The following is a 23,670-nucleotide window of genomic DNA, read 5'->3' as shown; positions in this document are numbered from 1 at the left end:
CAGTGCTGAGGTAATGCATTGCTTTTGCTGTGATCTCAAGAGATTTCCTAGAGCATACATACATATATACACACACACACACGTGCACAGCCAGTATAAAACCTTTTCAGCAATCCCATAACCTGGTTTACACCCATATTGAGCAACCAATACCTAAAGCAGCTGCTGGGTTTGAAATACCACTCAAACTTAAACAATGTGTGTGTACCGTAAGGAGACTGATCTACACTTAGAGATAAAAAGGTACATGCTTTGGGGTCCCCCCATTGCACACAAAAGGTACATCACACCATGCTGCAGGAGTGCACAAATTCTCTCTTCAAATTCCATAATACAGCCAATACAAAATGGTTCAGAGGTCACCACGCATGGCAGTTACAGCCTGCAGACTAGCTGTTCTGAGCAGTTAATACAACACAAATTGTAATAAATGGATTAGTGGATTGTAAAGCTGCATCACGGGAAATATAGGAATTGATCTAGGAAATAACAGAGAGATTTTGAGTCTGTTCCAAAAGCACTCTTGTAACAGTACTTGGGACACAGCAGCTGTTTACTTTCCTTACAGGAACATAAAAGCAGCAAAACCCAACCTGTGCTAATGTGTGTATTATCTAATGTGTGTAATATGTGCAAGTAATGATACAATAACTGTATTTTAACCCCTAGAGAAAATAAAATGTTCTAATGAAATTGAACACTTTATTTTACACTAGCATGTCCCTTTAAAGGGGATATAACATACAGAAAGAAAGACATAATTAAAGTTAGCTTTAGGGCAGCAATGCACTGTGTGCAACTAGCTGAACATATCTGGCGAGTCAATGACAAGAGGCACATGTATGTAGCCACCAAACACCAGCTTCCAGTTGTGAACTCCTGCGCCTACCTAAGTAAGCTTTTCAGCAACTGATGCCAAAATAGCTGCATAAATTTGATAAACAAAAAAAAAAAAAAAAAAAAGTCTCAAGCTTGTACCAGTCCATGTTTATAAACAGGGTACACAAGTGCCTTTTCAACACACACTACAATATTGTTTGCTGAATCTAGTAGGGTTAAACAAAGTCTATAAAACTTCATTATGTTTTACAAGAGTGTTTAATATCATTACAGAACAAACAACTGGTACCATCCCTAAAATAAAAACATACCAGTTATATGTATAAAAGTCATCTATTCTGCCTTCTCTAACATTCTGTAATACCTATAAATACCTAAATATCAAATAGGGCAAAAAAACCATGCTACTATCTATTCTTACAAGGACTTTGCTGGAAGGCAGTTTCAGTATAAAAATAAAAAAAAAAGGGAAAAGCATTTACACAATAGGAATTCTCCAGCCCTTACAAATAGAACACAACTAATGTATCATATACATAAGCTGCCTTTATATTCATTGTAAGGGTCATTTTTTTTTTTTTTTTTTTTTTAAAAAGAAACTTTATTGAGATTCAACAGTGGTAAGGGTCATATTTTAGCTGGTAATCTATAGAGTCAGAGCTTGGTGCTTGTTTACAGTCACATTCTAGTTACATTTCTAGTGATCTCAAGCCTCTCCCTCATCAATATGTTTTTAAATAGTAACCCCTAAAGTGCCATATTGAATAGCAATATATTACATAGCTTTAAGAGGGTTACTATACTCACTTAACAACAGAATTTAAGCTTGTTTAACTTTTTCTCCCTTTTAAAAGCCAAGAAAAGCCAATGAGTATTTGTAGAAAATATACAAGTGATGTTGTATTAGATTCAATTTAGATTTTTAAACACACTATTCTTCCCATTTTAAGGTAAGACCATTCAGCTTGTTTAAAAATGTAGGTTTTCATTTTGGAATGATGATAGAAAAATGTAAGTTAGATAGTTAGAATGTAATAGTTTTTTGTTATAACAGAGAAATACATGTACCTTAAATCATTGCTCTGAGTTACAGCCCCCCCCTTAGTAACAAGGGGTTAATAAAACCTTCAAATACATAATATGCCCCAGTAAGTAAGCACCAACCAGTATCTATAACCAATTGCTGTGTACAATTACCCAGACCCCCTCACAGTTCAGTCTCTGCATGAAACACACACATCACTATGTCCATCTAAACTGACCTTATTTGTGTGAGAAGGGAAAATAATTACTAGTTTAGATGTTGCCCAAAGAACTCAAATGCTTCAATTACTCTCTGCAGATAACCCCAATATGCTGATTATTTTCTTCTTACAAAGTAATTTCTGTTCTCACTAACATATGTAATGTTATATATTACACTAATATACAGTCATGGTTTTTTTTTTGTTGCTATTAGTAAAACGTACTTTAAAAATCTTGATCTGTTTAGAAAATATTCTGCTTATTCTCCAGTGACTTTTGTCAGATTTACTAAAAGATTCCAATCGCAACATTGTATTAGCGAATCAATTAGATTATACTGTTGGAATTTCACTGTTTTATCACAAAGCAAACACAGATAACAATACATTATTTAAGGAGATTTGAATACAACCCCTGTTTTATCAGAGCACAAGGAAAGTAACCAGATCCTCAGAACAAGCAAATGTCCCAGCAGGGAGGGGCAAGGGATCTTCACATGAGGAATTTATATCTAAGTTATTACAATGAATCTAATAATTACAGCACTCACCTGTACAAACAATTAGGGTTACAGCTTCTCTCCTCCACAGCCTCATGATCACAGAACACCCAGGCCCACCACAAAATATCCCAACAGAAGTCAGAGGTGTCTCTCAGGAAAGACCAGGCTTACAACAGAAACTAAGATCATTTACACTCCCTAACCCAACCTACCCTTTTCAATTGATTGACAGCATTCATAGCCAATTGTAACCTATACCTGCTGGTTTCTACCTGTTGCTTACAACAGCACAGATGACTCCTCCTTTTGTGGATGAGACAAACACTAATAGGGAAGTTGTATAAACCATTTAAAAGCATTTTTGTTCGACTGTTCATGGTGTTTTACAGTTTCCCTCTTGACTCACAACAGGCTGTATAGAAATGCTAAATAATACCAGACAACACCAAACAGATCCAAAGGGATAGTGTCATATAATATAGAGCAGGAACCCCAGTTTTTCTGTTCTCTGTTCATGTAAAATTCTGTAACTATGGTTATGATTTTTTTTTAAATAAAATGCATAGCTGGTAGTTGTGTGTAAAAATAATTATATTATAGGACAAAAGAGTGTTGAGAAATATTAAATTGTATAATTGTATAAAAATATTAATTACAAATCAGATAAGTAACTTCTATAAGATACAATATAAGAATTCTGGAAACATCACAATTACTCTCTCCTGATATATTTAAAAAAAACATTTGATTAATTAATGTCCCTATGATTGTAAATTCTACATAACTAAAGTTTCCATAAGTTAGTTCTAATGGAAAATAATATAACTCATTAACATTAAACAAATAGAGGCACCAAGATTTACAGTGTACTGGGGGAAGGGAACAGAATGAAACCTGTCCAAAAACTGCACAAATTCCACAGATTTCTGCAAATTACAACAAAAGTTAAATATTACAGAAAGTCTGAGATACTTTATATTTCTATGTTGCATCTAAAAGTGAACATTTAAAAAAAAAAAAAATACAACAAATGTTTATATATATATATAGTAATCAATCAAAAGAGAGTACTCGCCGTGATATAAATTTGTGTTTATTCAATCGTGTAAACGTTTTCGGGGAGTGACCCCATCATCAGTGTTCTTTTTGTCTGATGACGGGATCACTCCCCGAAAACGTTTACACGATGGAATAAACACAAATTTATATCACGGCGAGTGCTATCTTTTGATTGACTACTGTATACTACGTGGGATGCACCCCGGTTTATGGAAAGTAAAGTGAGTGCTGGACTCTTGCATCCTCCATATATATATATATATATATATATATATATATATATATATATATACACACACACACGGTGGATATATATATATATATATATATATAGAATACTAGTAGAGAAGGAGGGCACTCACAGGACTTCATACATAAGATAATCTTTTATTGTAGTTGTAACATAAGTATAGTGTTGACGTTTCGGCCTTTTCTTAGGCCTTCTTCAAGACAAATTTCACAATCTAAAAACATAAACAAAAAGAATATGATAAAATACATTACCAAAGTGCAATGTCCAAGTATACACCAAATTGTGACCCTCCACCAAGAAGGACCATAATAACCCAAGTGAAACTTAAAAAAAGGCTTCAACTGAGACAAAGAAGCCATGACATCCAACTGCCAAGGGAGACGTGAGAAAAAGGGGAATGGAACAGACAGGTCATCTAGTAATATAGTTACATGTGTTAAGTGGTGGAGAAAAGCACCTGCTAATCACAACCACCCATACCCGAAGGTGGGGTTGAACCCCCTAACTTGGGATCGAAGTGGTCCAGAGGACCAACCAAATATGAGGCCAAACATTGTGTCATAAAGCGCCTAAGTCATACAACTATCCGTCAAGGGGCCACAAGTTCGATCAACCGGTCCGTCAGTAATAGTAGTAGTGCACCCCAGACAGAGACCTTAGGATAGAAGGAAACCACATAGACCCAACACCCACGTCAAATGTGTCCAACAGAGAAGGACATCCAAGAGGAAGGCAAGCAGTAGGTGAACAAGTGCCCAAATTGGGGCTAGAACTGTTAAGGCAACCAGACACAGCAAAAGGACAATGAAAAGATAACAATTGCATTCAATCATCAGAAAAATAAAGCATAGTCAATACTAGCATTTAAGCCATTTGGAGCAAGTGTGTTCAATCTATGGATCCATCTGGCTTCACTCCTGAGGAGTTCTGAATTCCTGTCGCCCCCCCGTTTCAAGGGGGCCACCCTATCAATGAGCATAGCCCTAAGGGTAGATACAGCATGTCGTTGCTCCAGGAAATGTCTTGCCACAGGCTGGTCCAAGTGGCCATCTTTTTTTACACCTACACTGTATATACAGACTAATTCTTGCTCTGTTTGATTGGTAGGTTTATAGTTGAATTTGTTCTTTTGTGGATGTGGTACAAAATATAGCGTCCCACTTATACTGATTCCATGAGGGATATGGATGCTATTACTGTATTGTTTTCTCTATGGTAGGTGTATAGACACTGGAATGTGGGGTGAGTTGTACAATTTTGAGTCTTGGAGTTTGTTGCTTGTTGTCTCGACACCATTGAGTCTATTAATCGAACTATTACTATGGTTTTTAACTCGTATGCTAGTGTACAATGATATAAGCTAGCCAATAGGTGTTTTATAGCATATTACTGATATGGGAAGCTTATGTACCATGTGGACTATGGTAATTCCATATGTGGTTCTTTTTCTTTTTGTCACACTTTCATCTATTTTTCGCTTTCTTTTCCTTCTATTGTCTGTTCCATTCCCCTTTTTCTCACGTCTCCCTTGGCAGCTGGATGTCATGGCTTCTTTGTCTCAGTTGAAGCCTTTTTTTAAGTTTCACTTGGGTTATTATGGTCCTTCTTGGTGGAGGGTCACAATTTGGTGTATACTTGGACATTGCACTTTGGTAATGTATTTTATCATATTCTTTTTGTTTATGTTTTTAGATTGTGAAATTTGTCTTGAAGAAGGCCTAAGAAAAGGCCGAAACGTCGACACTATACTTATGTTACAACTACAATAAAAGATTATCTTATGTATGAAGTCCTGTGAGTGCCCTCCTTCTCTACTAGTATTCTATACATATTACTTGAGGATTGCACCCAGGCACTGGAAACATTGATGTGGAAGGAGTGCTGGGCCACCGGCTACCACGTATATATATATATATATATATATATTTATATGTATATATTTTTGTATTTTTATTTTGTGTTGCTTCTCACTGTCCATTAATTATAGCGTTGTGGGAACTGTAATTACTAGCCAATTAACTATCCCACAGAATCAACATTGCCAAAAACATACACTTCTGGTTAGTTTCAAAATTGAAATAAACAATTCTTATTAAAGGGACACTGAACCCAAATTTTTTCTTTCGTGATTCAGATAGAGCATGCAATTTTAAGCAACTTTCTAATTTACTCCTATTATCAAATTTTATTCATTCTCTTGGTATTTTTATTTGAAAAGCAAGAATGTAACTTTAGATGCCGGCCCATTTTCGGTGAACAACCTGGGTTGTTCTTGCTGATTGGTGGAAAAATTCTTCCACCAATAAAAAAGTGCTTTCCAGAGGTCTGAACCAAAAAAAAAAGATTAGATGCCTTATTTTTCAAATAAAGATAGCAAGAGAACAAAGAAAAATTGATAATAGGAGTAAATTAGAAAGTTGCTTAAAATTGTATGCTCTATCTGAATCATGAAATAAAAAAATTGGGTTCAGTGTCCCTTTAATGCTGATAAATATTTTAACATGGTTAATAATGCTCTTTTTTGTTTAAATGTTTTGTATTTAAACATTTATTGAATATTACATTCCTCAGTAGGTACACAGAAATACCACCATATATATAATTATAAATGACCCACCCAGAGTTCCAATTATTTTTTGCTTTTTATAAAAATATATAAATACCAATTCCTGTCAATAATGTGTACAATTTAAAAGGATAGAAAAGTCAAAATTAAACTTCAATTGTTAAAGGGACAGTCAACACCAAAATTAGTATTGTTTATAAATATAGATAATGCCTTTATTAACCATCCCCAGCTTTGCACAACCAACACTGTTATATTAATACACTTTATAACCTTTAAACCTCTAAATGTCTGCCTGTTTCTAAGCCACTACAGATGGTCTCTTATCACCTGCTTTTTTATTTGCTTTTCACAACAGGAGACTGCTAGTTCATGTGGGCCATATAGATAACATTGTGCTCACGCCCGTGGTTTCTGCACAACACAGCTAAAATGCAAGTCAATAGATAATAAATAAATAGCCATGTGATCAGGAGGCAGTGCGCAGAGGCTTAGATACAAAGTAATCACTGAAGGTAAAAGTGTATTAATATAACCATGTTGGCTGGGCAAAATAGTTATTAAAGAGATTATCTATCTTTTTTAACAATAAAACTGCATGTAATGTTAAGACACTTATAAATTCACTTCTATAATCAAATGTACTTTTTTCTCTTGGTATCTTTTGTTGAAAATCATGTACATATCCTCAGCAGCAGCAATGCACTACCCAGAGCTAGCTGGTGATTTGTGGCTACTCGCATATGTCTTTTGTCTTTGGCTCAGCAGATGTGTTCCGCTAGTTCCCAGTAGTGCATTGCTGCCCTGCAGCTAATTACAAGCAATAGTGCAACTATAAAATTATCTAACATATTAGAGTAGTTTCTTTCTGCACTTTTTAATCAAATTGCTTTATTTAAAGGGACATTGTACACTAGATTTTTCTTTCCATAAATGTTTTGTAGATAATCCATTTATATATCCCATCTGGGAGTGTTTTTGTAACAATGTATAGTTTTGCTTATTTTTTAATAACATTGTGCTGAATTTCAGACATCTAACCAAGCCTCACAGTGTCAGATGCATACTGATGTATACAGAGTCCTGCTGACTCCTGTTTATGTTACTTGTCTTTTCATATGCAGGGGAGGGGGTAGTGTCTGCTTTTCTTGTTTTCCCAGCCCCTTTCACTGGATGTCCCAGCCAAACCTCATCCACAGTGCTAAATTGGGAGTTTCTAAGTAAGTTTTTAAAGGGTTTTATACTGGGTTTTTATATCAGTATTTGTGCATATTCTTCTTTATAGTAGTGTCTATTACATGCAGTTATATGAAAATTGGTGTACACTGTCCCTTTAAAGGGACAGTATACACTCATTTTCATATAACTGCATGTAATAGACACTACTATAAAGAATAAGATGCACAAATACTGATATAAAAATCCAGTATAAAACCCTTTAAAAACTTACTTAGAAGCTCTCAGTTTAGCTCTGTTGAAAAGGTAGCTGGAAAGCCCACTGCAAGTGAGACATAAGACACTCCCCCCTCCCCCTTCTTTTGCATATGAAAAGACCCTTTACACAAACAGGAGCAAGCTGGAGTAGGTAGCTGATGGTATTCTCATAAAACGTTGGGGCTTGGTTAGGAGTCTGAAAATCAGAGCAATGTTATTTAAAAATAAGCAAAACTATACATTTTTAAAAAAAACAACTTTATGGGCTATATAAATAGATCATTTACAAAACATTTATGCAAAGAAAAAATTAGTGTGTAATGTCTCTTTAACAATGTCTATAACTCCTGTGTAAAGGGTAGGTACTGTACATAGTAAAGCTGTGTCCTTCAAAGATGGGAAACATAGTAAAAAAGCTATTTGTTCTGTTTGAAATATGGTAACAAATATGTTCTTTGTATCTCTCAATACCTTGAATACTTATTTATAAAAATGTCTAGAAAATATTAACAGTAATCTTTCTAAATTGTAATATTGGTTATTTCAAAAGCAATGACATATGGGGCCCGATCCGATATGCAGCGTCGCCCGCAAAAGCCTGCGACACCATTTTGCACTGGTTTGGTATCCTATATACGGCGTAACATAGAAGTTACGCTCGTATATTTCTGCCTTCGCCCGTAGTTTTTTCCCCCCATAGACTGACATACAAAACACACGCAGTTTGGTATCCAATATCCAGTGCAAGGCCTTACGTGGCGAAAATGGAGAAATCTTACTCCATTTTCACCTCGCCACAAAATGCACCCGTAGCAGGCCTTGCGATGAGTATTGGAGCACCGTAAAATGCCTGAAAAAAAAAACCTAACGCATGCGCAATATCTATCTACCTGTCAACCGCAATCCCCCACCGAAAGTGTATTAACCCCTAAACCGCCGCTCCCGGACCCCACCGCCACTAAATAAAGTGTTTAACCCCTAAACAGCTGCTCCCGGACCCCGCCGCCACCTACATTAAATGTATTACCCCCTAATCTGACCCACCTACACCGCCGCCACCTACATTAAATGTATTACCCCCTAATCTGACCCCCCTACACCGCCGCCACCTACATTAAATATATTAACCCCTAATCTGATCCCCCTACACCACCGCCAGCTACATTAAATATATTAACCCCTAATCTGATCCCCCTACACCGCCGCCACCTACATTAAATGTATTAACACCTAAACCTAAGTCTAACCCTAACACCCCCTAACTTAATTATTATTTAAATAAATCTAAATAATACTAATATTATTAACTAAATAATTCCTATTTAAAACTAAATACTTACCTGTAAAATAAACCCTAAAATAGCTACAATATAATTAATAATTACATTGTAGCTATTTTAGGATTTATATTTATTTTACAGGTAACTTTGTATTTATTTTAACTAGGTACAATAGCTATTAAATAGTTAATAACTATTTAATAGCTACCTAGTTAAAATAATTACAAAATTACCTGTAAAATAAATCCTAACCTAATTTACAAATACACCTAACACAGTACACTACACTATCAATAAATTAATTAAATAAATTAACTACAATTATCTAATATAAAATACAATTAAATAAACTTAACTATATTACAAAAAAAAACCCACTAAATTACAAAAAATAAAAAAATATTACAAGAATTTTAATCTAATTACACCTAATCTAAGCCCCCTAATAAAATAAAAAAGCCCCCCAAAATAATAAAATTTCCCTACCCTAAACTAAATTACAAAGTAACCAGCTCTTTTACCAGCCTTTAAAAGGGCTTTTTGCGGGGTATTGCCCCAAAGTAATCAGCTCTTTTACCTGCAAAAAAAAAGCAATACAATACCCCCCCCCAACATTACAACCCACCACCCACACACCCCTACTCTAAAACCCACCCGATCCCCCCTTAAATAAGCCTAACACTACCCCATTGAAGATCACCCTACCTTGAGCCGTTTTCACCCAACCGGGCCGAACTCTTCATCCGATGTGGGCACAAGTGGTCCTCCAGCCGGGCCGAAGTCTTCATCCAAGCGGGGCAGAAGAGGTCCTCAATCCGGCCGAAGTCTTCATCCAAGCGGGGCAGAAGAGGTCCTCCATCCGGCAGAAGTCTTCATCCATCCGCGGCTCCATCTTCAAGACCTCCGACGCGGAACATCTTCCTCGGCCGACGGACTAACGACGAATGAAGGTTCCTTTAAATGACGTTATCCAAGATGGCGTCTCTCGAATTCCGATTGGCTGATAGGATTCTATCAGCCAATCGGAATTAAGGTAGGAAAAATCTGATTGGTTGATTGAATCAGCCAATCAGATTGAAGTTCAATCCGATTGGCTGATTGGATCAACCAATAGAATTGACGTCGCATTCTATTGGCTGATCCAATCAGCCAATCGGATTGAACTTCAATCCGATTGGCTGATTCAATCAACCAATCGGATTTTTCCTACCTTAATTCCGATTGGCTGATAGAATCCTATCAGCCAATCGAAATTTGAGGGACGCCATCTTGGATGACGTCATTTAAAGGAACCTTCATTCGTCGTTAGTCCGTCGGCCGAGGAGGATGTTCCACGTCGGAGGTCTTGAAGATGGAGCCGCGGATGGATGAAGACTTCTGCCGGATGGAGGACCTCTTCTGCCCTGCTTGGATGAAGACTTTGGCCAGATGGAAGACCTCTTCTGCCCCGCTTGGATGAAGACTTCGGCCGGATGGAGGACCTCTTCTGCCCCGCTTGGATGAAGACTTCGGCCCGGCTGGAGGACCACTTGTGCCCGCATCGGATGAAGAGTTCGGCCTGGTTGGGTGAAGACGGCTCAAGGTAGGGTGATCTTCAATGGGGTAGTGTTAGGTTTATTTAAGGGGGGATCGGGTGGGTTTTAGAGTAGGGGTGTGTGGGTGGTGGGTTGTAATGTTGGGGGGGGGTATTGTATTGCTTTTTTTTTACAGGTAAAAGAGGTGATTACTTTGGGGCAATGCCCCGCAAAAAGCCCTTTTAAGGGCTGGTAAAAGAGCTGGTTACTTTGTAATTTAGTTTAGGGTAGGGAAATTTTATTATTTTGGGGGACTTTTTTATTTTATTAGGGGGCTTAGATTAGGTGTAATTAGATTAAACTTCTTGTAATATTTTTTTATTTTTTGTAATTTAGTGTTTGTTTGTTTTTGTAATATAGTTTAGTTTATTTAATTGTATTTTATATTAGATAATTGTAGTTAATTTATTTAATTAATTTATTCATAGTGTAGTGTTAGGTGTATTTGTAACTTAGGTTAGGATTTATTTTACAGGTAATTTTGTAATTATTTTAACTAGGTAGCTATTAAATAGTTATTAACTATTTAATAGCTATTGTACCTAGTTAAAATAAATACAAAGTTACCTGTAAAATAAATATAAATCCTAAAATAGCTACAATGTAATTATTAATTATATTGTAGCTATTTTAGGGTTTATTTTACAGGTAAGTATTTAGTTTTAAATAGGAATTGTTTAGTTAATAATATTAATATTATTTAGATTTATTTAAATAATAATTAAGTTAGGGGGTGTTAGGGTTAGACTTAGGTTTAGGTGTTAATACATTTAATGTGGCTGGCGGCGGTGTAGGGGGATCAGATTAGGGGTTAATATATTTAATGTAGCTGGCGGCGGAGTAGGGGGATTAGATTAGGTGTTAATACATATAATGTAGGTGGCGGCGGTGTAGGGGTATCAGATTAGGGGTTAATATATTTAATGTAGGTGGCAGCGGTGTAAGGGGATCAGATTAGAGGGTAATAAATATAATGTAGATGGCGGCGGTGTAGGGGGGTCAGATTAGAGGGTAATAAATATAATGTAGGTGGCGGCTGTGTAGGGGGGTCAGATTAGAGGGTAATAAATATAATGTAGGTGGCGGCGGGGTCCGGGAGCGGCGGTTTAGGGGTTAAACACTTTATTTAGTGGCGGCGTGGTCCGGGAGCGGTGGTTTAGGGGTTAATACATTTATTATTAGGAGTGAGAGGGGGGATTGCGGATATAGGGCTATACGTGTCGGGCTATTTTTGTGAGGCGTGTTAGACAGTTACGGGAGATTTTATACTTTAGTTAGTTTTTTTAGGCGCCGGCAGTTTCTAAAGTGCCGTAAGTCACTGGCGACTCCAGAAATTTGTACTTACGCTTATTTCTGGACATCGCTAGTTTGTCTGATTTAAGGCACTTTAGGAACTGCCGGCGCCATATATGTGATACCCCGATGTGCAAGGTGAAACTACGGGCGGTGCAGGTTCCCTCGCTTGCGCCGAAAACTACGCCGTATATCGGATCGCGCCCCTGGTATCTAAGATGTACAAGTGTTTATACTGATAGTGTGAGTGGCCTCCTCTGACACTTCCTAATCACCAGCATACAAATCTCTTCTGTAAAAAGCTGCTGCAATTAGTTATAACTGTACATGTTTTTGCTTGTCTCCCACATACCATACAAGGGAGTTTAATTTGGTTGTGTTAACAAAAAGGGAATAAAGTGTTAGATTACCGTAAAATACTATGGGCCCCATGTGTTTCAGTTTTGAATAGAAGCATTATTGTAATATAAATATATTAGCAAAAATGCTTCTAATAAAAGCTATAGCTGTTTCAAAAGTGTACTTAAGTAAGCACCGTGCACCAGCATTTTAAAAACAGCACTTGCTCAGAGAGCCTAAGGTGCTTGTACCATGTGGTAATGACTAATTTTGTTAATTGCTAACATTATATAAGCCCCACTTGCGCTCTGAGCAGCTGCAGTATTTAAAATGCTGGTGCACTGAGAATATCTAGCTATGCTTCACATGCACGTGCAGAGAAAAATGTTAACACTAACATAGAGATAACTTTTACTAGAAGCATTTTTGCCAATGCATGTATATTGCAAATATGTTTCTAATCAAAGATGTCATTTATCTATATGCATTTAAATTTTGACCGGAATGTCCCTTTAACTGGCTTTGTCCACTGGCTCGTATGCATAATTACACACTCAATTGCACGCGAGAAGTGTCTGTCAATCACCCAAAGAGTGCGAGTTTGGGGGGTGGCGGTCTAATAGCTTGTGCTAACCCTGCCTCATAAGGGTCTGGAGCAGCTTACAATGCTTTGTACATAGAGCCCTAATACTGAATGATCCGCAATATCAGCACAGAAATCTGATAATGATATTTTATAGTAAGCAAATTAAAACAACCTGTAGCCATTCTGTTGTGCCTAAATAGCAAATCATGTATTGTAGTGTTGTATGTTCCTGTTATGAAAATAAAAATCTTTGTGTATTTGAGATGTGTCCATGTCAACCAATAAAGCAGTCGTCTTTATAAGCCAGTGAGCGATTAATCCATAAGGATGAATTGGGCGAAAACATTCACTTCCTCTTAGTTTAACAATCAGTTTAAATATCTCTAACAATCTCTATTGTATATGTTTAAATAGTGCTATTTTATGTGCACAATAGACAATAAGTTACAGCCCTACTCAAGACCAAGAATTATGGAAAAGCCACAGCAAATTCATGTGAAATATGGGAAACCATTATAAAAAAAACCCCACATAAATAACACACATATGTTGTCATGTATGTCACACTTCCCCAGGTACATAGATTGATAGATTGTTGCAATAAACAATTTGGGCCAGGCCTGTCCTCAGGGAGAGGGGGTCACTCGCACGGGCCCTGTGTTTTTGGGGGTTTATTAGGAGTAAAGTTATGAGAAGGTGCAATGTATATAGTTTATGAAGACGTATTTATGATACTAGGAGGTGTCAGGACCCCACAAATGCTAATGGTGGCCCTGATATGGGCTTGTAAGTTATGACACCTAAGGAAGCCATGTTATCAAGAACAAGAATCACTATTAAAAAAACCACAAGGACAATGTCTCAGCCATAGGAATCTGCACCTAATCACGCTAGAAAAGTTCTTCTTGCTGGAGAACTCTATTGTAATGAGGCAAAAAGAGCCAAGAGAGTGGCGCTAGTGCACGAAAATTCTCTACGTGCGTTTTATGTTGCAGATTCTTCATCTAGACAAACATAATCAACAATTACATATAACAGAAGCATAAACGGGATACATTTTTACATTTGTTTTTTAAATTTAGAATTGTGTTTTCCCTAAATGACCAATAACATTCCGTGTCAGTTCCATGCGCACAAAGATGTTTTTCCGTGGTTTTTCTGTGTAGAAAGTTTCTACTGAGCACGATGCGGCTCTATACACGTGAATTACAGGACAGTTCTTTGTTGCATTACTTTTTTGAATAAACATGACGTGTGAGTGTGACTTGTGGATGCTTATTCATCTAGCTGCTAGATGAAGCATGAACAGGAGTCTTATGGCCGCAATAAGGTTAATTTATTGCAAACCCAGCAGCCATGTTCTGTATCAGCTGCAAGAGTGTACATCTGGAATCACTAGGCTAAATTCCAGGGGGGGTACAAATATGGCTTGGTTCTAGAGTATAACATGTTGGGGGAGCGAAAATCTGTCCACAAAGCTAAAAATTAAGTGTGCAGGGGGTACAGGCAGATTCCTACCTCTAGGTATAACGCATTACTTTACCAAAAGGTATTTGCTGCAATCGCTAAATAATTTGCTCGTTCCACATCTAAAATTGCATTATAGTGAAAAAATACTTGCTCTTATGAGTTAGAACACATATTTTTTTTCGCTAGAATAGCCCTTTAATATGTAATATAAGAACAACAAAGAGTTAAATATCTATGAATTGCACATGAATCACATTTATAGTTTTCTGAGTGCTACTGATGGTGTAAGAGTTTTGTCTGTGTTAAAAGAAATCTCACAGCACTTTACCTGCTAACCACAAAGGACCCCTTTTTAATTAACCATCTAAACCAGACCCACAACATGCTCAAGCCTTTTGGGTTAAGAATTATGGAGATTAAGGATTTAATAGTGGATAGGGTATTTTTTTTTTTTTGGGGGGGGGGGGGGGGATTATTGCTGTTAGGGAATTTCAGCAGTCAGGGCTTTTATGGTGATGTTGGTCTGGCAGTTAAATGTATTGGGTAGGGGTGTAACTAGACTTTTCTATGTACCTAGGCAACGCTGTGATGAGGCATTAATTTCAATAGTGCCCTTTGTGGATGTTTGTGATCAGCAGAGCTGGAAGTCACATAGGAGAATGAAGAGCTGCTACTCTGTGACTGTTAATCATTTTGTGTCCTGGTTAGTCTGTGCCAAGGGATATGCACTTGCTATAAATATGGTGCAAGGTTTTTCTGTAAAGCAACACTGTGACAGCCATCTTGGCAACCCTGTCACACCATATCCATACACAAAGGAGTAGGGTTGCCACCTGTCCCTTAAAATACAGAACACTTATAAGTTACACATGCTGCAGGGTGTGCAGGGAGGAACATGAATAGTGCTGTCCAGAAACACAATACATGTTTCTCCTTGCACAACCTGCAGCATGTGTAACTCATAAGTGTCCAGGAAAACATGGCTGAGGTGGCAACCCTACAAAGGAGCCAGTCATATCAATAATGATTTCAGGAACAGGTGGGTTCCCTAGAAGTGTGAGCCCAGCTTCAATAGAAACTTCTGAGACCCCTGTAGCTACAACCATGGTACTGGGGATTATGGCAGTTTACAGCTGAAAAATGGAAGCCATTATAGTTATTACAGAGGAAGCCATCTTTAAAGGGACTCAAAAGAACAAATACTAAATGCTCTGTGTTAGAGTATTTTATATTGTACTATACTTGCAAAAGGGGTTAAACACATAGGGCCAGATTACAAGTGGTGCGCTAACAGTTATGTGTAAGTGAAAAGGGGTTTATCGCGGGTGTTTGCGCTCGTTTGCTTTATATTACAAGTTGAAAGTAAACATAAACATCCTCAGAGCTCCGGTTAACTGTTTCACGAAACAAAATAGTTGCACAAAACACATAAAAAACACATTTAAAAGTACAGTTACACTCATAATAGCACTATCTAATAAAAATTATTACAAAAAATATTTCATAAAAAAGTTATAAGGGCTCAAAGATATTAAAAGATACAACCATACAAGTAGGGAGACCTCCGATGTAGGGACAAAAGTGTAACACGTCCCAGCTCTTGGGGAGAATGGCTATGCCACATTAACCCCACAGGAAACAAAAGAGTGCTATAGAGGAAGTACATGACAAGATAAATAAATAGGACTGTGGAGCAAATAATCATTTCCGTGTCCAGTGTGCTCTCTGTAATGTCAGTACATGGGTCCAAAAGCAAAAACGCTTACCACCGGACCAGCTGCAAATTCTGCCTTTCCTTCGGCGTAGTGCAGCTCACACTGCTTCAACAGAATCCAAGTCTGTCTTTATGGGCGTGAGCGGCCCCGGTAGGTAAAGCGGTGCTTCCACCAAACAAGTGGATTCTCCGGCTACGGATTCTACCTTTCTTTCGGCGTGATGAAGTTGACGGTGCTTCAACGGAATCCAGGTCCATCTCTGTGGGCATGAACAGCCCCAGTGAGGGAAGCGATGCTTCCGACAATCTGGTAGCTCCTCTAGCAGGAAGGCCTGACGATCAGGTGCCATGTAATAATCGGTTCTAGCCCTCCTATAGGCTGATCGACTCCTCTTCGTGTATCCTTACACTGCGGTGAGCTAAGCGGGAGATAGGAAAATCCAAGGTACAGCACGGAACAACCACAGAACGGTCACAGTAGTGCTCTAAGTGAAATCCCGGAGCTGCTAGTGAAATATTCAGGACTGTTGCAGGGTGCTGGTGCTCAATTCAGGCAGGAGAGATACAGTCCATAACAAATAAAATGAGCAGCAGCAAAAAGTAAAAATAAGACGTAGTGTTTATTCGGATATAAACATAAAAGCAAGTCTGTCACACAAACAGGATCCTCTGGCTTGCTTACACGTTTCGACTGAGAGCCGTAGTAATAGCTGTAGTAAGCCAGATACAGGTGAATATAAATACACAATTGAATGCATTGTCATTGGCTAAAAACATAATTGCCCATTAAAAACATCACACCCAGAGAATAATCCTTTTGAACACACTGAGGTTAACCTGTTATTGAATATTAGAGAGATGTGAGTAAATTCTTAGTAATAATAAATAGCCCAATAAAATTAAACAATAGTATAGAACATGTGATGGGCTGGTAGACAGAATAACATATTCATAGAAGGAAAAATGCCATAGCAGTGGCCTGTAATATTCCCATATACAAATGAAAAAACACACACAAACAGATTGGTAAACAGAGATGTTGTAATGCTTGTGGGATGTTTCTCTATCAGACCACTTGACCAGTAGTCTTCTTATCCCGGCGTCAAAGTGGAAGGATAGGAAATATCCCAGAACAGAGTGAGTTTATGAAATGAGGTAAGCAGTACTCACGGTAGACAGGGTAGTTCTTTACGGCAATAAAATGAAGGCAGAGAATGGTAAAGACAGGCAGAATCCGGCAACAGGAAGGCAATCCAGCAGAATAACAGTTCAGGGGTAAACCAATAGAATGGTCAGGAACAGGCAGGTGTCAGCAACAAAGGAAAACCAGCAGTATAGCAGTTCAGGGGTAAACCAATAAAATGGTCATATAGGCAGAGTTCAGCAATGATAAGGCAATCCATCAATACAAGGATTAAGCAAGCAGAGTAACACCTATACTTGGGCAGTGAGATGAAGTTACACAGTAACACCTATACTTGGGCAGTGAGATGAAGTGATGGAGGTACTTACATAGGCGTCTGTTCACGCCAAGGAGACCTCCCAGGTGTATGGGGAAGCGGCATCAGGAGAGAGGCAGCGTGTGGTGATGACGTCATCGCCGCACGCTCACAACCACTGCCGGGTCTATTAGTAAAGGAATATGTACAGCGCCAATACAGGCTAAGGGATAAATATAAACACTAAAAGATGAAATGTACACCTGCTAAGGCTAAAAAAGGATTTATTGTATTGGTAACAATAGATGTATACCTGCTAAGGCTAAAAAAGGATTTATTACAAATAAAATGGTATTGATAACAATAAATGGATAAAATTAATGAGTAAAAACAATGGTAAGGTAGAGTATCTCTGAAAAACTCACAATGGGCAAATGACAATTGGATCCAAGGGTGTGAGAAAACTAAAATGATGATATTGTGAAATCCACGTGTGAGTGTGGATACACAAATAAGCAAAAGTGTTTATGCAACATAAATGTGCAACCTAATATGGGCATAAATGTGCAAATGTTTTTACAGCATAAGTGAGCGGCCAAGTGTGAGAATAGAATTGTGAACACTGTGTAAAATAAAAAAGAATCGATTCACAACTAATAATCAAAAATACACAAAAAATTCACAAAAAATGAGTAGTCCTGATAACACTGCAGTGCAAAAAATGAGTCACAGGTGAGTTGATATCAATGGGTGACAAATGTGGAAAAAAGGTGATGTGACACAAGGCAAAAAAGAAAAATATATGTGAAAAAATGATCAAAAAATCCAGTGAAAAACAAAAAACAAAAATGATGTTCAACAAATGTTAATAAAGATCAAAAAAGAACAAAAAGGGTGTTGTAATCCAAATAACAGTAAATTAGAAATGGAATCATATGAAGGAACCTTGAATCCTGAGGGGGAGAGTTCCCAGGCGAATCCTAACAACAGTCAGCTCTTTGTCCAATGTCCTAGAAATGTCCCTGTAGAAAAAGGATTAACATAGCGTAACAAGTCCTTTATGTTATTTGGATTACAACACCCTTTTTGTTCTTTTTTGATCTTTATTAACATTTGTTGAACATCATTTTTGTTTTTTGTTTTTCACTGGATTTTTTGATCATTTTTTCACATATATTTTTCTTTTTTGCCTTGTGTCACATCACCTTTTTTCCACATTTGTCACCCATTGATATCAACTCACCTGTGACTCATTTTTTGCACTGCAGTGTTATCAGGACTACTCATTTTTTGTGAATTTTTTGTGTATTTTTGATTATTAGTTGTGAATCGATTCTTTTTTATTTTACACACAGTGTTCACAATTCTATTCTCACACTTGGCCGCTCACTTATGCTGTAAAAACATTTGCACATTTATGCCCATATTATGTTGCACATTTATGTTGCATAAACACTTTTGCTTATTTGTGTATCCACACTCACACGTGGATTTCACAATATCATCATTTTAGTTTTCTCACACCCTTGGATCCAATTGTCATTTGCCCATTGTGAGTTTTTCAGAGATACTCTACCTTACCATTGTTTTTACTCATTAATTTTATCCATTTATTGTTATCAATACCATTTTATTTGTAATAAATCCTTTTTTAGCCTTAGCAGGTATACATCTATTGTTACCAATACAATAAATCCTTTTTTAGCCTTAGCAGGTGTACATTTCATCTTTTAGTGTTTATATTTATCCCTTAGCCTGTATTGGCGCTGTACATATTCCTTTACTACTAGTTCTTTCCCTTGGGGGTTGGTTAGACCCTTTTATTTGTATTCAGCTTAAGGGATTGTCTTAGCGCTTGGCTACCACACCTTAGTCTCCACTGCCGGGTCTATGGCAACGGCCATAGCAATGAGTCACCACTGCCGTGTCTATGGCAACAGCCATAGCAAGTAGCGGTGCGGCAGCGTGACAGATGTAGCATACAATTACATGTATTGCACATTATATCAAGAAAATAGTTTGTGTTTTAAAGATTTGTACATAAGAGAACCACAACTTGCAGAGCATAGAATAAATTGATATAAGTCATAATGGTATAAATACTAAATGCGCAGCTGGAAGCTAAATGACATGTAGAATTTTAACGGGATCACTACAGAGAGCAATTGTATGCTGTAATTATATCTCAGTGAAACAGGTAGAGATCCAATACCAAAAGACAATTTGGGCATAAATATAGGGGATGTTGAGTTCAAAACATTACTACAGCCTCTTATAGTTATAGGTAGGCTGAAAATGAAAGAGCACAAATCTAATACCTATAACACCATACAAAACAATATGTATATATACAACACATACGAGAGATAATTCCCAGTAGTTTATTAAGTTGAACTCAGAATTGAGACTCAAAGGCACCCTAGTCTCTAGCTTGAAAATCTACAGCATCTCTCTTTTGCGCAGAATAGTATCTCTATCGCCCCCTCTTTTTGGGCGAGGTATCATGTCTATTGGTTGCCATGAGAAACATGAAAGATCTTTGTCATGTAGCTGGAAAAAGTGTTGCACTAGAAGGGTAGTGGCCTTACCTACGCGGATTGTGGAAAGGTGTTCTAATTCTAGATATAATGTCTCTAGTCGTGAGACCTATGTACTGTATTCCGAATCCACACCTAGTGCAAGTGATGTAATAGATTACATAAACAGAGGTGCAATTGAGGCAAAAGTTAATACTATATGCTTTACCAGTAGTTGTAGAATGGAACGTGTCTGAAACGGGGAGATAGTCAAAGGCCCCACACCTGGAGCTACCACACCTGTAAGACCCATTGCTGCTCAGCCATGCACTTCCTTGATTGGCTGGCTTTTTTAGTACAGTGGGGGAAAATACATTTTTCCAGGGTCTTATTCCTACGGTAGGAACATCTGATTCCTGCCTGGACACAGTTGATAAATCTATTATCTGCAACAAGCATTGTAAAATTATGTTTCACTATTTTACATATCTCCTCATATTGGGAGCTGTAATCAGTGACAAAAGTAACCCCGGTGTGGTGATTTTCCTTTTGTGCTTTTTATCAGCAAGTAAGCTGGACCTATTCATGGATGTCACCTCCCTATTGACTTTTCTAACCACATTATTCTGGTATCCCCTTTGTCTTAGACATTGAGTTACATCTCACATTTGAGTCTGGCAATCACCTATATCTAAACAATTCCTCTTCACTCGTATTAATTGCCCCTTCGCAATTGCGTAGGGCACATGCTTAGGATGACAGCTTTTAGCGTGAAGCAAGGAATCGCCAGATATTGGTTTTCTGTATAGATTGGTTTTTATGTTGTTATCAGGAGTACCACTTAGTACCAAATCTAGGAAGTTGATGTCATTACGGTGGGTTTCGTAGGTGAATTCTAGACCCAAACTGTTGTCATTAATCATGTCAATCAAATCCTTTAGCTCCTCTATATTGTCTTTCCAGATCAGGATCAAATCGTCAATGTAGAGACGGTAAAACATAATATTGTGTTTATAATGGTTTCTATCTCCATAGATGTGGGACAGCTTCCACCACCCCATAAAGAGGTTGGCATAGGAGGGGCCAAGCTTAGCCCCCATAGCTGTCCCACATCTCTGGAGGTAGAAGGTCCTTTAGAACTCAAAAATAATTATGAGTGAGTAAAAACAGAGTGACTCTGAGAATGAATTCCTGGAACTCTGAGGAAAAAGAGGACCAATCCTTAAGAAAAAAATTCTTCTATCCCCTTGTCATGCGGGATGGAAGAATAGAGGGCAGACACATCAATTGTAACCCATCTGTACAGGGCACCATCCCATGTTATGTGTTCTACTTGTTTGACCAATTGATTGGTATCTTTAAGGAAACTAGGTAAGGCTTCCACAAATGGGTACAAGATGGAATCGAGCCACTGGGACAGATGCTCAAAAAGGAACCCTATGCCACTAACAATAGGGCGGCCTTTAACACACTGGAGTGACTTGTGCACCTTCGGGAGGAGGTGGAACACAGTGGTCACAGGATGTTCTACATAAATGTAAGTAGGCGTATCTCTATGTATGTGTCCTCCTTCAACACCATCATCCAGAAGATGAGACAAGTCTCTCTGAAAACGAAGTGTGGGATTAGAAGTTAATACCGTGTAGCAGTGAGGATCTTGGAGCTGACAATTCGCTTCATTCAAATAGTCAGTGTGATCAATTACCACCACCGAACCGCCCTTATCGGTGTTGCGTATGACAATATCTTGATTTTTAACCAGTTGATCAAGTGCTTCCCTCTTGTTTTTGCTTAGATTATTGGGTGTATTATGGCATCTGCCAGCCAGGGATTTGAGATCCTTTTCCACTCTCCTATAGAAGCTCTCAAAAATCGGTTCCCTTCTCTGTATGGGATAAAATTTAGAAGAGTGTTTTAAGCCTCCTACACAATTGGTATGAGAGGACATATTTAGAATGTCACCTTCCCTAGAGAGAGTGTTAAGAGATATCAAGTCACAGGATTCAGAAAAAGATAGGTCTGAATTTAGGCTAGTAGATATCCAACCCACTTGTGTATTGGTGTCTCTTGGATGTGAAGTGTTCCCTGGAAAATGGCCCTTCAGGGTGATGTTGTGAATTAGGCGATTGATGTCAGTATTCATTTTAAACAGTTGAAATTGGTGGTGGGCACAAAACCTAGGCCATAGCTGAGAACACTTAATTGTGACTCAGTTAAATCTACTTTGGACATGTTAATGACACAACTTATTTGTATTTTGTCTAGTATCGTGTTTCCCTCATTTGGTACACTGGCCTCACTTGGCTCGTTTTTCCCCCCTCTGACTGGTTTGCTCTGGGGTAAGGAAAAAATCTGTTCTAGTTGTTGTTTGTCTTGTCTCAATTGGCTAGAGATATGAGGGCCCGTGTTATTGCCCAACTCTATCTGTGGAGTTGTAGGTGTTGTGGTAGCTGGTTTGTTGGAGGAGTACTTGCTAAATCTAAGTCTTGCTTTTATGTTTATATCTGAATAAACTACATTTTATTTTTACTTTTTGCTGCTGCTCATTTTAGTTGTTATGGACTGTATCTCAGATGTTAGGGGGAAAAAAGGCAGGCAAAGGTCTTTAACATAGTGATACATATATATACGTGTCTAAAGATCTATATGTATGCATGTGTATGTGTGTGTGTGTGAGTATACAGTATATATATTTATTATGCTTTATTTATGAAGCACCAACATATTCCGCAGTGCTGTCCATAGGTACAATTCATTTAAATAAAACAATGATATAAAACTTGTAAGAGATAGGACAAAATTTACAAACACATATAGAAGGAATTCCCTATTCCCGTGGGAACTTACAATCTACAAGGGTAGGAGGTTGAGAAACAGGAGGTGAGGACTGCAAGATTTAGAAAGATGTTAATGCAGAGTTAGATGAGGGAAATGTTGTTAGGTAACGGAAATTAATTTATTATTGAGTTGGTTGGTAGGCTTCAATGAACAAAAAAGTCTTCAGGGAGCATTTAAAGGCAGAAAGATTAGGGCAAAGCCTGACAGCACGAGGGAGAGTGTTCCAGAGGGTAGGTGCTACACAACAGAAGTCCTGCAGTCTAGCATGAGAGGAGGTGATAGTTGAAGATGCAAGGAGTAGGTCATTGTTGGATCTTAGTGGGTGGACTGGAGTATGCTTGTTTATTAGAGAGGATAGTGTCATGCCGCGCCATTGCTAGGGGCGCGGCGTCCTCTCCATGCTCGTTGCCTAGTGCTGTGTCGGCTCAGTGTGCATCATCGCCGCACGCTCCTGATGGTCTCTTGGCGCCTTGCCAAGGGTATTTAAACAGCCAGCAAACGACCTGTCACTGCCCAAATATAGGTGATACTTCTTGTACCCCTGGGAGTGACAGATCGTTTGCTGGACTGATACCTGTTACTGAACCCTGCCTGTCTCACTACGCTAACTGGTTAACCCCTTATCTGCTGGACTGATACCTGTTACTGAACCCTGCCTATCTCACTATGCTAACTGGTTAACCCCTTATCTGCTGGACTGATACCTGTTACTGAACCCTGCC

At 38.1% G+C, this 23,670-nt stretch overlaps 1 protein-coding gene across 1 annotated transcript in view; it reads right to left on the bottom strand.

Annotated features, from left to right (window-relative positions):
* Positions 1–2,790, bottom strand: part of GPA33 (glycoprotein A33) — a 66,137-nt gene extending 63,347 nt beyond the window's left edge. Inside the window, exon 1 of the mRNA XM_053705865.1 lies at positions 2,636–2,790. Coding sequence (XP_053561840.1) covers positions 2,636–2,681 — 46 coding nt within the window. The 5' untranslated portion in view covers positions 2,682–2,790. The remainder of the gene's footprint in view (positions 1–2,635) is intronic.
* Between the last annotated feature and the right edge of the window lie 20,880 nt (positions 2,791–23,670).

The sequence above is a fragment of the Bombina bombina genome, chromosome 3 (assembly GCF_027579735.1).
Source record: "Bombina bombina isolate aBomBom1 chromosome 3, aBomBom1.pri, whole genome shotgun sequence".
Classification (NCBI taxonomy): domain Eukaryota; kingdom Metazoa; phylum Chordata; class Amphibia; order Anura; family Bombinatoridae; genus Bombina; species Bombina bombina.
Note: the sequence above shows the minus strand (reverse complement) of the source record. Positions and strands in the feature narration are given on the sequence as shown.